Here is a 12,260-nt window from a genome sequence, read left to right on the forward strand (position 1 = left end):
AAGGGGCTTTTTTTGGCCAGTAAGCTTTATTTTCTGTTCAAAGTGAAGAAAATGGACAGTGGGATTACTATGCTAACAAAGGGTAGGGGGTTGATGTTTACTCTCAAAGAAGATATCTCCACTTGAAACATCTACATGTTTACATTTCTGTATCAGTCACCATTGAACTGGTAAAGAAACGTGGGAACAGATTTGCTTCACCTTGTTAGGGTATGACAACCAGACTGAAAGAAAAGGTGTTAGGTCTTTACCAGATTTTCAGCCGCAGGTTATGAAGCGTCTCTGTTTTGCATTGCATACTTAACCAAGTCTCCTTTCTGTTTTTTAACTGTAACAATCTAAGTGGCTTCCAGCTCCCCTGTGTTCACTCCTAAATTACCAAGCCTTCCGCTTGGCAGTGACTCTGTTAACAATTCTGCCTTGACCGCTACCCTCCATGGAAACTCACTGTAGCATCTCACTTGAGCTCATAAAACAGTCCTAATTGTTTTTAAAGAAAATACCTGGAGTTACCTTAACCCATACAGAGCGTAAGGTACATATGTGGTAATGTACTAACCTTTGAAGTCCACTTTTAATATAGCTGTTCCTGCATGTGGAAAAATAGTACAGTGTTGTTAATACATCTAACTGGAGTCAGGGATTGCAATTTCTTTTACTACTGTTGCCTAAAAGCCACTTGAATATTATTTAATACTCTAATATACAGCTATGGCCAAAAGTTTTGCATCACCAAGAATTATAGGATTGAGGCTGTGAGCATGATTGAAGCCGTAATAATAGTACAGTATTTCACGTTCGATTTCGAAATGTCACATTTTTCTATTTTTGTCATTTTCTTTGCCAGATTTTCAGCTGCAGGTTATAAAGCAAATAGATCATTTTAAATACTTAGTAATTCAATACGTCAATGTAACATTATTCAACACATTCGACTATGAAGCAAAATTAGTTAATTTGGCCACAGCTGAATATCTGAATATTCATTTCGTAGTTGTGTTTTTTTTCTTCTCAGGTTCACTGGACCATGTATGGCAATGCCCTGCCTAGTAAGCGCTCTAGACCTAAGCTGATCATTTCTCACTACTTGTAGGTCCCCCCTCAACTGGAGGGCCAGCAGGCCGCAGTGGAAATGCAGCCAAGAGCTCTCAGACACTGTCTGGCGACTCAGCAGCACAGCTTTGCACAGTGGTGATTCAGGGAGCTCTGTAATAACAACCAGCCAGACGCTTTTACAGGGGCGTACAGCAGCCATCCTAAGCTGCAGTTCTGCTTTATGAAGTCTTCACTGCTTCTGACTTGAGCTTGCTTCCCTGCAAAAACACCCCTGCTAGTATTTTATTGATTTATTTTTTTTGATTGTCATAAAAACAAAGTATGTAGAGGGCTGACAAAGTTGCTTGGGTTGTATACACACATGCTGTGGCTTATCTAGTGGAAGTAGAGTCTTGTGCACATTAACACATAAATGACCCATGTGTACAGTGGCTCATTAAGGACTGTGTCTCAGGATTTCGCATTTAAAACCGTTCATCTTATGATCTTGACAAAACCAATATGAAATCCTGAGAATGATCTCAGCACAACCTGTTTGAAATATGCCACCGAGTTACGTGTGGTGAGCCGAGCATGTGAAAAGTGAATGTTGTTTTCCCGGTGAATGTTTCCCCACACCTTTCACTGCTATTCTAGTCCACAGTACATTCCTTACACAACATCCTGTGCAATGTGAATGCTTGCTTTATTGAACTATAAATAAGACAACTTTTTGGCTTTGTGGTTGCGAACACAGGAATGCACCTGCAGTCGTATACAAATCAACAGAAACTGGATTTAGCAGCCTTTTGAAATTGGACAGCCTTAATGGACAGAGGGCCAAGTTCAAACACAACAGCTCAGCCGCTTCCGAGAACAGCAGCAAATAAGAGCATGGATTTTACTTCAGCTGTGATCAAAACTGACTGACTGCCAGGCTGCTGGATAGTCATGTCCAGCGACAAGGGTGTGTAGATGGGGACTTTAGCCTCCAAGTCATGGCCAAAAATATTATAATGGAAGTTGATTTTCACCTGGAGTGGAACTACATGTGTAAACTTTTGTAGGCTCGCTTGTGCAATTGATATAGTTTTAAAGGTCATTTTTACTATTTATCACATCTCAAAACACTAAACATACTGAAGACTTGTTTAAAGGTGGGTCTCGCATTGAAAAACTAGCAAAATTGCACAAATGTGCCTCCATACAGCAGGATTCGATACACCTGGTAAAAATAACAATGTGGCTATAGGCTGGTTAATTCCTGCAAATATACCCTATTAAATATGAAGCAATGTTTGTAATATACATTTCATGACTTGTAGGTGAAATGTCCATCTTCTAGAGTCTTATATTATTGGAGTACGAGTGTATGCATTCTGTTCCGGTGGCATTCGTGTGTGTTTGTTTATACAGGTTTCTAGTTTGTGAGTGTACTGCACAAGTGTAAACTTGCCCATGTCTTGTTAAATGCGTTTTGTATTCCTCATCGTGCAGCTGTTTACTGAAGCTTGAGGACCGCATCAACTTCCTTCTATGTTATTTACTGTGCTTATTTAGGTGTGTGATTCACATTGAAGTGTGCCTTGTATGGAAACGCGTCATATAATACACCAAACTGAATACAGTGTAACAGATCGGATTTTAAAAAGGGGGTACATCCGGATCTGTACAGGAATTTATTTATTTGTCCTTTTCTATTTTAATTTTAACTTTTACAGCTAGTTTTACAGACCCGATTTAGAAATAGAATTAAAAGAATATTGCTAATCGGGGTCTATGAGCTAGCTGTGAATTACTATAAAATATGGGAAGCGAGATGTCTCGGTCAAGCACGGTGCCAGCAGTATCCATGGGAGCTGCTAGTACACCTGACCTGAAAGACCTGTCTGCCATTCAGTCATGGGCCTCTCTCTACATGAGACTGAATTGTGCAGTGGTTTGTGATGTGGACTGTTGCGGCTAAATTTAGACCAAACTTATTTCATTGGCTCCTTAGCTAGATTCTATCCCAGATCTCCAAGCAGTGCTCTCCAGCTAGCACCCTACAGCCATTATTTGAAAGCTGTGCTGTATAAGAAGGAGCTATGCGCTAGAGACTGCTGTTTTTAGCCATTATGTGAAGTGTGATTCCCTGTTTGCAGGCAAGAGAGGACAGCACAGACCTATTGGCCACCTCCCGAAGAAGGCAGTCTCCATCGGACCTGGGCTCTGTGAGCAAGAGGCAGTTCTCCAATCACGAGCTGTGTCCGAGCCAAGGGGGGATATCCAGCCGGCCCCTGAGCAGCCGGTCTGAGGGGAGGGGCTCCACGGGACGAACCTGGAACCACCGGCAAGCCGACAACTAAACCAGCCGCCCCTGTTCACCGGTAAGAAACGCTTCCAACTGCTAAACTGCTTTTAATGATTAAACACTGGAGGATCCAAATACTGCTGCCATAAAACTGCTTAACCTGCCATAAAAGTGGTTAATCTTGCAAATATTATCATTGTATTTAGTGATGGTAATAAGGGGTTCGATTAATCCTCCCTGGAGGAATCCTCCGGATTCATACAGAATTTAAAGGGTAGCGGGATTTATAACCAACACTGTTCAAATCAGTTAAGAGTTAATAATAGTTCTAAGATTAACTGTGATTTACCAACGCTACCTGCTCTTACAGCGTAGGTAGAAATGAAGAAATATGTTTTAATTTTTATTATTGGAGTTGTAGTAGCGACTTGATTTCACTGGAGGGAGTATAAATAAACTGGGAGTGTAAACCAAGCCTGCATTCTAATGATACAGAGCTAAACTATTGAATGGTGTAATAAATAGCTTTCTTGTTGTTACCAGAATATAATTGTTTGTTTTAACTATGTTTTGTTTTCATTTCAGGGTTTTCCCCCCATTCCAGGTGCCCTTGGGGAAGACATCTCCATCATACATCGTTCTTTTGAGTAGCACCTCTCGCCTTTCTGAAAGAAAATATTCCTGAGATACTGTTGTCATATTGTTTTTGCCCATTCCACAGGAAATGGCACTTGTATATTTTTCTAGGAACTATTCTCCATGGATGTAGTTTTACCAGCTGATAGATACATACAACCTGCATACATATGTATTGTATATCTAAATATATAAATGTGTGTGTTTATTTTCTTGACTAGGGAGACCTTTGCATATCCATCACTCAGGAGAAACTCTCACAATAGGACTCATTACAGTCGGAACTGGCAATAAGGCACCTGTTGCTGATTCACACTTTGGGCTTTTATTTTGAACTGCAAGGACAAAAGGCACGTTATCAGGGGAGGAATACATTCATTTAAATGGTGTACTACTTAAATAATGCGCGATTACTGCGTTATTGAAAATCTCATTCACAATCATGTTCTCGGCACAGGTTCGCTTGTGCATAAGGAGTAAGACTAGGGTAGCTAATTATGCATCGTTATAATTGTTGAATTCCTCATAGAAAATGTGCTTTTGCAACTGCCTTAAAATAGGGCTCTTTTGTACTTAAAGGCAGAGGTTACTGACCAGATGTGGGAGTCAGAATTGACCAAACGCAGGGAGCGAATTACTTCTTTTTTTAAAGAATTTTTATTTTTTATTTTTTTTTATTTCTTGTAATTGTTTGAATGATTGCAAAGTTTCACAAGTCTCTTTGTTTGTGTTCTGTAACTAAAAAAAGACTTTGTATAGATATACTACAATAGACGAAGGACTTTTCTATAATAAAATGCACTGGCATATCCGATACAGGAACTCCAACACTGAAGTACAGGAATGCACAGTTTAAACACCACTAAATGTAATGTATAGCAAGCATAACACACACACACACTGTTATAAAATAGAAAACAAGCAAAATAGGACCTTTTTGCAAAGAGATGTGTTTTAAGCATTGCTGTGTAATGCATATTGAAAAGACCAACCATTTAAAGTCAACAGTAATGCAACTGAATTATTCTTCATATGAATATTAGTACTGATTTGTTACAGTGGATTTATTAAAATGGATTTATCTAAATGCATTATTACATTCAAATAATTCCATTAGACCATTTAAAGTGAATTGTTTTTAAATGTATTTGTGCAATATATAATGTGTCTTCCTTTGTGGAGACTTAAAGAGTCTTGGCTTTGTGAGCTGTAGAACAACGTTATACACTTGCTTCACTAGCAATGTTTGAATAGTAGCCACAGTAGAATCTCAGAATTCCCAGTCAGTGTGTGCTGAAGATTGCTAATGCAGTTCTACATTCTTAGCTTAGTTCTGGTTGGTGGAAATTGGGATCAATTGCAGTTAGAAAGGGTTGGTGTTCCAGAAGGTTAAGCACCTAATAAAACAAAATACAATATTGAAACAATTTTAAACAAATTGTTTAAATAAACTTTATATAAATTGGAAGCACTGAAAAGGATTTTAACTAAAACCTTTTTGACAGTTTGCCAATGTTAAATTATGCTAATCAAGCAATTAGTGTCAATTTAATGACCAGTGAAACTATCCTCACCTCACTATTACATTGATAACTGATGATTTCCAACTCCTGTCTCACAGTAGAGGAATGGTGGACCTGGATGGAACCCCCTGCAGTGTTACAAAAACACATTAGATATTTTGAAATTAAATGTAGGCATTATTCTGATGTACAAGCAACACCTCTGGGGACTCCTGATATCATACTATTGGCTTTACTAACTGGTTGAAGAAGGTTAATACTCTTTTGCTTTCAAATAATGAATCACATTCTTCCACTGAAAATCTTTAGGGTGTGATGTTGCCATGAGCATGTACGTTTTGTCAAGCCTGTGTCTTCTGTAATTCGCTCCTTGCTGTCCTTTGCCACAGCATTTTGCTTTGCTTATCCAAGTACAGTAAATGGCTTCTTGAAACTCAATAAAGAAATCAACATTCTGAAAGTCCCTTGAAATCTAGGGAATGGTTCAGCCATGATTTGAGATGATCTGTGATTAAAATGTAGCTTTGTGGTCAGAGGTCTTTCTGAATTAATGTACTGTAGACTGTTAGCAATCTGAGTTCAAATGGAGGTCATTGCACCGCCATGGATTCCCATACTCTGGCTTTCCTGTGTTTCCTGGGACTCCACATTGTCAGCAATGCTTAGCTGACGTGATTCCTTGCAATCCTGTATTCTCCTGATGGGGTTGCCACTGTCAAAACCTGCGTTTCTGCAAACCTAACAAACTACAAAAAACCCTCTTCCATCTCCTGGTCCTCTTTGGCAGTTGTTTTGCACAGTGCGCAGACCCACAAGGACCACCAAATGGAGTGTTTGCAGTGCGAACTCCCTGAACTGTGTGTGGTTATTTTTAAATTAATTTTATTTAACAGTCTGTGTAGATACCTTTGGGCATTGCAGGAGGATATTTCACACAACACTGTGCCATACAATTTAAAGAACGTCAATGCAAATCTTTATTATCCAGATCTTGTATTTAATTTTTGTCCTTTCTGCATGGACCCTTAAGGAGCTAGCACACTGGTTTGTTTCTCCTTAATAAAGAGGTTCAGCTGTAGTGTCTTCACCCTTGGGTTGTTATTTGAATTCCTCTCACAAGACATCTGCGGAAAGTCAGTCAGACTCCAGCTCTAAAGCTGATGATATTATTCCTGTAAACTCTACTGTTCAAGTGACAAACTCCCATCTGTGTTGCATCATTCTCCATAAACAAAGACCACCATGTATGTTATCGAAAGCCAATGTCTAGACTTTCATTCGTGGTGACCTGACCATGGATTCCACTTGGGTGTTAACACTTTTTCGACGGTTGCAAGTATCTTTAATGTTAAGACCTGTGGAAAAATCTGCTTAGATTTTTAGTACCGCCCAGTTGCCATGTTCAGAGTAATAACCTTACATCAAGAATGTCTTGTAAATGGACACTAGTTTAATTGTGAACTACCCTACTACTACAGGGCGATGGCTGGACAGAGGAGCTGGGAACCAAAAACTAGCCAAAATACAAGGGAGCTACATATGGCAAAACCCTAAGGAGGATAAATCAGAAAGCGATTGCTGGCGGGTATTATTTAATAATCCCCTGTTTCTCATCCATTCATTTCAGTTACAGTTTAAAGAAAAGCGTTTAATTTGCCATACTTCTGATAGTAGGAGTGTGTGCAATCCCCCCAGCTGTATAATAATTCTAACCAGAAGGCCTCTGTGTTTGTCTGTTAAAGACCAGGAGCCACCCTGGACATGCCTCAAGCTTTGCCTTGCAGACTTGTCAAAGCTGATTTGTATCCATATGAATTGTTAATTATGAAAACGCTGGTTTTCCCCACCGTTTAAAAAAAAAAAAAAAAAATTCCTTCTCGTAAATAAACTGTAATTGTATCCTATCGGGATTTCAGCTTCTGCTTTCAGTATTTATATTCTTCCACTAAAATGAGGTTTGGGGTATGGCTGTCTTACAGTCCTGTGAGAGGTGGCTGGTTCTGTACTAAATTATATCGGTCCTCTTGTCTTCATTTTAACCAGTGTGCACGGGAATGAGAAAAATGTTCTGCAACTTTTCTTAAATGAAATTCCAGTAAATCTTACCTAATATTCATGAACTAGCTTCTCATGGAGATGTAGAGTGTGCAAGAGCAATGGTCATGGATTGCTATGAAAAAACCATTAGAAAGTAACATACCACAATGTCATCTTCTTTCATATAGGAACATGTGAGAGCTGTGAAGTGTTATTTGGTTTGATTTACTGGAATTATGGTGATGGCTCTAGACACCCCCAGTTTCTTTGGATGCAAATCATATTGGTATACACAGCCTTGTGATCTCCAATCTTTTTCCATAACCCAGCTCTAGGAATTTCTAATTAGGAGCAATTCACTTTCTTCACTTTGATGATAATAAAAGAAAAACACAAGGTGGATTGACTCTTTTGAAACCCCAGCTTCTCAAAGCATGGCTTTAAATCCACAGTATTCATTTCTACAATGGTAAGCCTACTGTATTTTATTCCTACTAAGTCAAGTACTGCTGTTTCGCTGCTTTAGCTTACAGAGTTGGCAAGCATTGCTGATATATGGCCCCTGGGTGCAGAAAGGTTGCAGGTCACGGCTGTAGCTAATCATGGATTTCCCCTGAAATGTTGGATATAAATACCAGGAAGCAAGACTCTTTGGCAGCTTTCGCTCCCTCATATTCTATATCTGTTAGTTTATACAGTCCACTGGGAGGCTGCTACACTGTGACGTAAAAATAGACCCTACTGCACTGTATATGTCACTGTTCTACAATGTCACCCAACTGCCCTGTAAAAATTCTGTGTGTGGCTAAATCGTTTCTGGCTGTATATTGAGATAAATGTAGCCTGTAGTTATGTGTCTCATTGAGGTCTTTAAACAGAGTCTTCATTGGGCACCACCATCCTCCTCATTCTAGGTGCAATACGATAATGATGCATTATGGTGGCTGCAAAATAATTTAAGCACTGTGTAACTTGGGATTTCCAATGAGATTTTGTCAATTAAAATAAGAACTAAAGGAACTTTCCCCCTAATTTATAACACGACCTTGACACACGTAACCAGCTGCTTTGTATGATAGAAAATCAACAACGATGAACTACTGTTATAACGAAATATGATGGCTCATGACTTTATACCTACAATATTCTGTCCTTCAGAACTTCTTGACGAATGACAAGTAGCGGTATTGATTCTTTCATTTTGAACTAATTAACCTCTAGCGTGATGAACAATGGTGCCTTTTACATTTAAAATGAAATATTCAGTGATCTAGCGGCCTTTTGTTGGCTTTGATGGAGTGAGGATAAACATGGTGCCAATTGCAAGAAAAAATCGATTGGCAGCACAGATTGGGTAGTTCAGTGGGTCCACTGAAGGGAGGGACACTTGGCCTCTCGTGTGAAACGACAGTTGGTGATAGCTCTTGGACGTGACCTTGGAGCGATCCACTGTAATAAGCAGGAATCTGACAACCGAATAGAGGAATACCAGTCCCAAGCAGGCTGGCAGATGGTGCTGCACCACTAATAACGTGTTCAATGGAAATGCACTGCATGCTTTCAGAAACTTAAAAAAGCACAGAAGTACATGTCAGTAGTTGAATCTAGTAGCTCCACACAGCGGTTTTCAAACTCCTCTTTCTCCACGAATTCATGAGCGTTTGAGGGACATTTTGCCACTGTTTGGTTTACAGGCAAGGGATGTTCCAACAAACTCCCACAGACCTGTCAAGCAATACTGGAGGCACAGTATCAAGACCTACTGATTGGACTGCAGTAGCAATACAGCCCTGTTTTTTATGAGCCTACATCAGCCTACCTTACATTCCTATATGAGCACTTCACAAACCCATTTTGGGTGGTTCAGTTCAGGATGGCTGCGAACGACACTGGCGTTGAAAGGGCATGGCATAGTTTGACAAGATGCTTGACTGCTGGTTGAAAAACCGTTGAAAATATCATGTATTGGCTTGGCAGCCCTTGGAAAGGACAGGATACATGATCAGGTAAGAGAAGTCCTGTTCAAACTGAACTATAGGTCTTTATAAGCGGTCATTAGAAAATGAATCATGTTTTTGATTACTGCAGTTGGTATTCAGTATGTGTGGGGCATTTATTACAATTTACATTCTATATGAGATTAGGTAACTGAGTATTCCACATTGTCCTAATATATTTATTATTATTATATTTCTATTCAATATAATTCAGGATACCTTGCCTGTTGGTAGGGACTGGTGTGTCTTTCCTTGACATTAGGTAATTATTGTATTAAACTAAGAATGTTTCTGGCCAGTTTCACAGACTCCAGTTGACAGTAATCTCAGACATTAGTCAGGGACCGAGAAGAATATGGATTGCCAAGAATGTGTAAATAGTCTGTGATCACTAGCTAACCCAGTATTATAGCCCTTGATTAATAAGACATTGGACGTTATAAATCAAATAATCCTCTTGTTACTGGGAATGCTCAGCCATGCCCTTTTGATGCTCAGTGCTGATGCCACAGCCTCCACTACCTGTCTTAAGCAATGTCCAGGTGGTACCTTCAAGACCCCAGCACTAAATCATCTGCAGATTCCTTTCCCGTTCACTATAAAGCATTAATATGGCCTTTTCTTTTCTTCTTGTGCTAACATTTTTGAAACGCCAACATTCTGTATTGGGACCTTAAGGAAAGTGGATCCCAAGACCCTGCAACAGGTGGCAGGATGTATTTTAGGAAGAACCCCCCCCCCCCCCCCCCCCCCAATGGTCTTAACACAAAATGGTGGTAATCTGGGTCTAGTAGTGTATTGTTAGACTTGTGTCTCTCAACAAGAACCAAGTTTGTGCCAAAAGCATTCCATTTTGTAATCAGTTTACAGTAACAGACGGAGAAGTACCCAGTGTTTACTCACACCTGTTATTTCAGTTGCTTAAAGCTTTTTCTGCTGGGAATGAAAGGGTTTGCAATAGACATCCTGTAGGTACAGTAGTATTTAAAAATGTTTCACTGATATCATCTTTATGTTGCAAGCATTTTTTTTTAATGAAGCCTCTGGTTAGACCAGTATAATTCAGCATGGATTGCTGTGTCCCTGGTCAGTTTGAACATATTGCTTATGTTGTATTGACTACCACTTTACCATGGTCAAGTGGACAACCATTTCTACATGTAACCTGGACCACACTGTTCTGTTAGCATTAATATTAAACTGGCTAAGGCTTTTCCACTAACTACCCCATGTAGCAATATTGAGTACCCAGGAAATTGCCATAAACTTTCTTATTGTTGTCTATGACACCCTAATCCAGGGTGAGCTGTGATGATTGATCATAACCACGATTTACTGTGGCTAGACAGAGAAAAATAAACAGGCTATTTAAAAAAAAAAAAAAATGCCAGCAACAGGCGATTTATTTTCATCATTTTTTAGAATTTCTTTTTCAAATGTTGTTTTGTTTTTTTTTTTTAACCTGTATATTTGTGTTGGTTTGAAAATCACTCCTGGGGAGGTGCGCCGCATTTCTTTACAAACACTCCACCCTAAAAGGCGTGACTTCTTTGAGTTTATTTTTATTTTATTTTTTTTAGTGATATGCATTACAAAAGATGATATTTGAAATCTGCCACAAGAAAATACTATATATTTATCGATGATAAAATTCAAATTGTTTCAAGGAAATACTGATTTAAAATAATAATTTTTCCCTTTTTTTTGTTCTATATTTAGTGTGCATATATAATTGTGAACAGTCAAATGTTGCCAAAGAGGGTGCAATATTTATTTTTAAATAAAAAAAAAACAAACAGAAAATATTACTAAAACTATGGAATATTATTTTTAAATATGGATATACGGACCACAGTATATATAAAAGAGAGCACAGCTTTCAGAAATAAAAATAATAATAAAAACATATTTTTTTCACCTTTCAGCAGCCTTTTTTGTGCCACAGTTGTTAGGATGTACACTGAACAGAACGAGACACTCATATTCATTTTAGAGTGATTATTCGTGCATGTTTACCTTCGCATGTAGATCTCCTGATTATCAAAAAGCTGCCAACTGTACAGCGAAATGTATTCAATAAAAATAATTGTTTGTAAACACTGTCTTTGTGTGTGTGTGTGTGTGTGTGTGTGTTTTTAAAAAAGGTAGGCGAGCCAGCTCACATTACATTTCATAGAAATGCATACACTTGTATGGTCTCAATGCCCTTCTCTGTTAATTTACACCATCAATTTATTGCCCTTTACATGAAATTCTTTCTAATTTCCAAGAGCAGTGAGAATTAACCCAACATCCTAATCCTTCATACTTATTAAATCTGAAGTCGGATTCTATTCTTCTTTTAATGGTGCCATAATATGTGTTCGTGAACTGTTTCTGCACTGATGGAAATTTTGGAAATATTTAATAAAGGATATCCTGTAAATAACTCCCACTACAACTACAGAATTAAGAAAGAGCATAAATACATTTCCCATGCTAATAACCCCTAATTCAAAAAACCATTCACCGTTGCTTTGTAATACATAATATTTGCCTTCTTCACAAGGACAGACTGGAAAAGGAGGATGGGGATGGGTTCACATAGCTGTTAGGTCAAACAAATAATGTCACCATAGTCTAGGCATGCAGTAGCGACCTTGAAATCTGCTGACTATAACATGCATCACTTAAACTGAGAGGTAAACCAAGCAGGGATTTAGAGGGCTTCATTTGTATTATTAAAGTGACTGTAGCAAA

At 38.7% G+C, this 12,260-nt stretch overlaps 1 protein-coding gene across 5 annotated transcripts in view; it reads left to right on the plus strand.

Annotated features, from left to right (window-relative positions):
• LOC117414015 (leucine zipper protein 1-like) overlaps positions 1 to 11,366 on the plus strand; it is a 54,616-nt gene extending 43,250 nt beyond the window's left edge. For all 5 annotated transcript variants that reach the window (XM_059000464.1, XM_059000467.1, XM_059000465.1 and 2 more), the window contains 2 exons: positions 3,180 to 3,404; positions 3,914 to 11,366. In XM_059000464.1, the coding sequence (XP_058856447.1) occupies positions 3,180 to 3,383 (204 nt within the window). In that variant the 3' untranslated portion in view covers positions 3,384 to 3,404; positions 3,914 to 11,366. The remainder of the gene's footprint in view (positions 1 to 3,179; positions 3,405 to 3,913) is intronic.
• The last annotated feature ends 894 nt before the right edge of the window (positions 11,367 to 12,260 follow it).

Source organism: Acipenser ruthenus, chromosome 25, assembly GCF_902713425.1.
Source record: "Acipenser ruthenus chromosome 25, fAciRut3.2 maternal haplotype, whole genome shotgun sequence".
NCBI lineage: Eukaryota > Metazoa > Chordata > Actinopteri > Acipenseriformes > Acipenseridae > Acipenser > Acipenser ruthenus.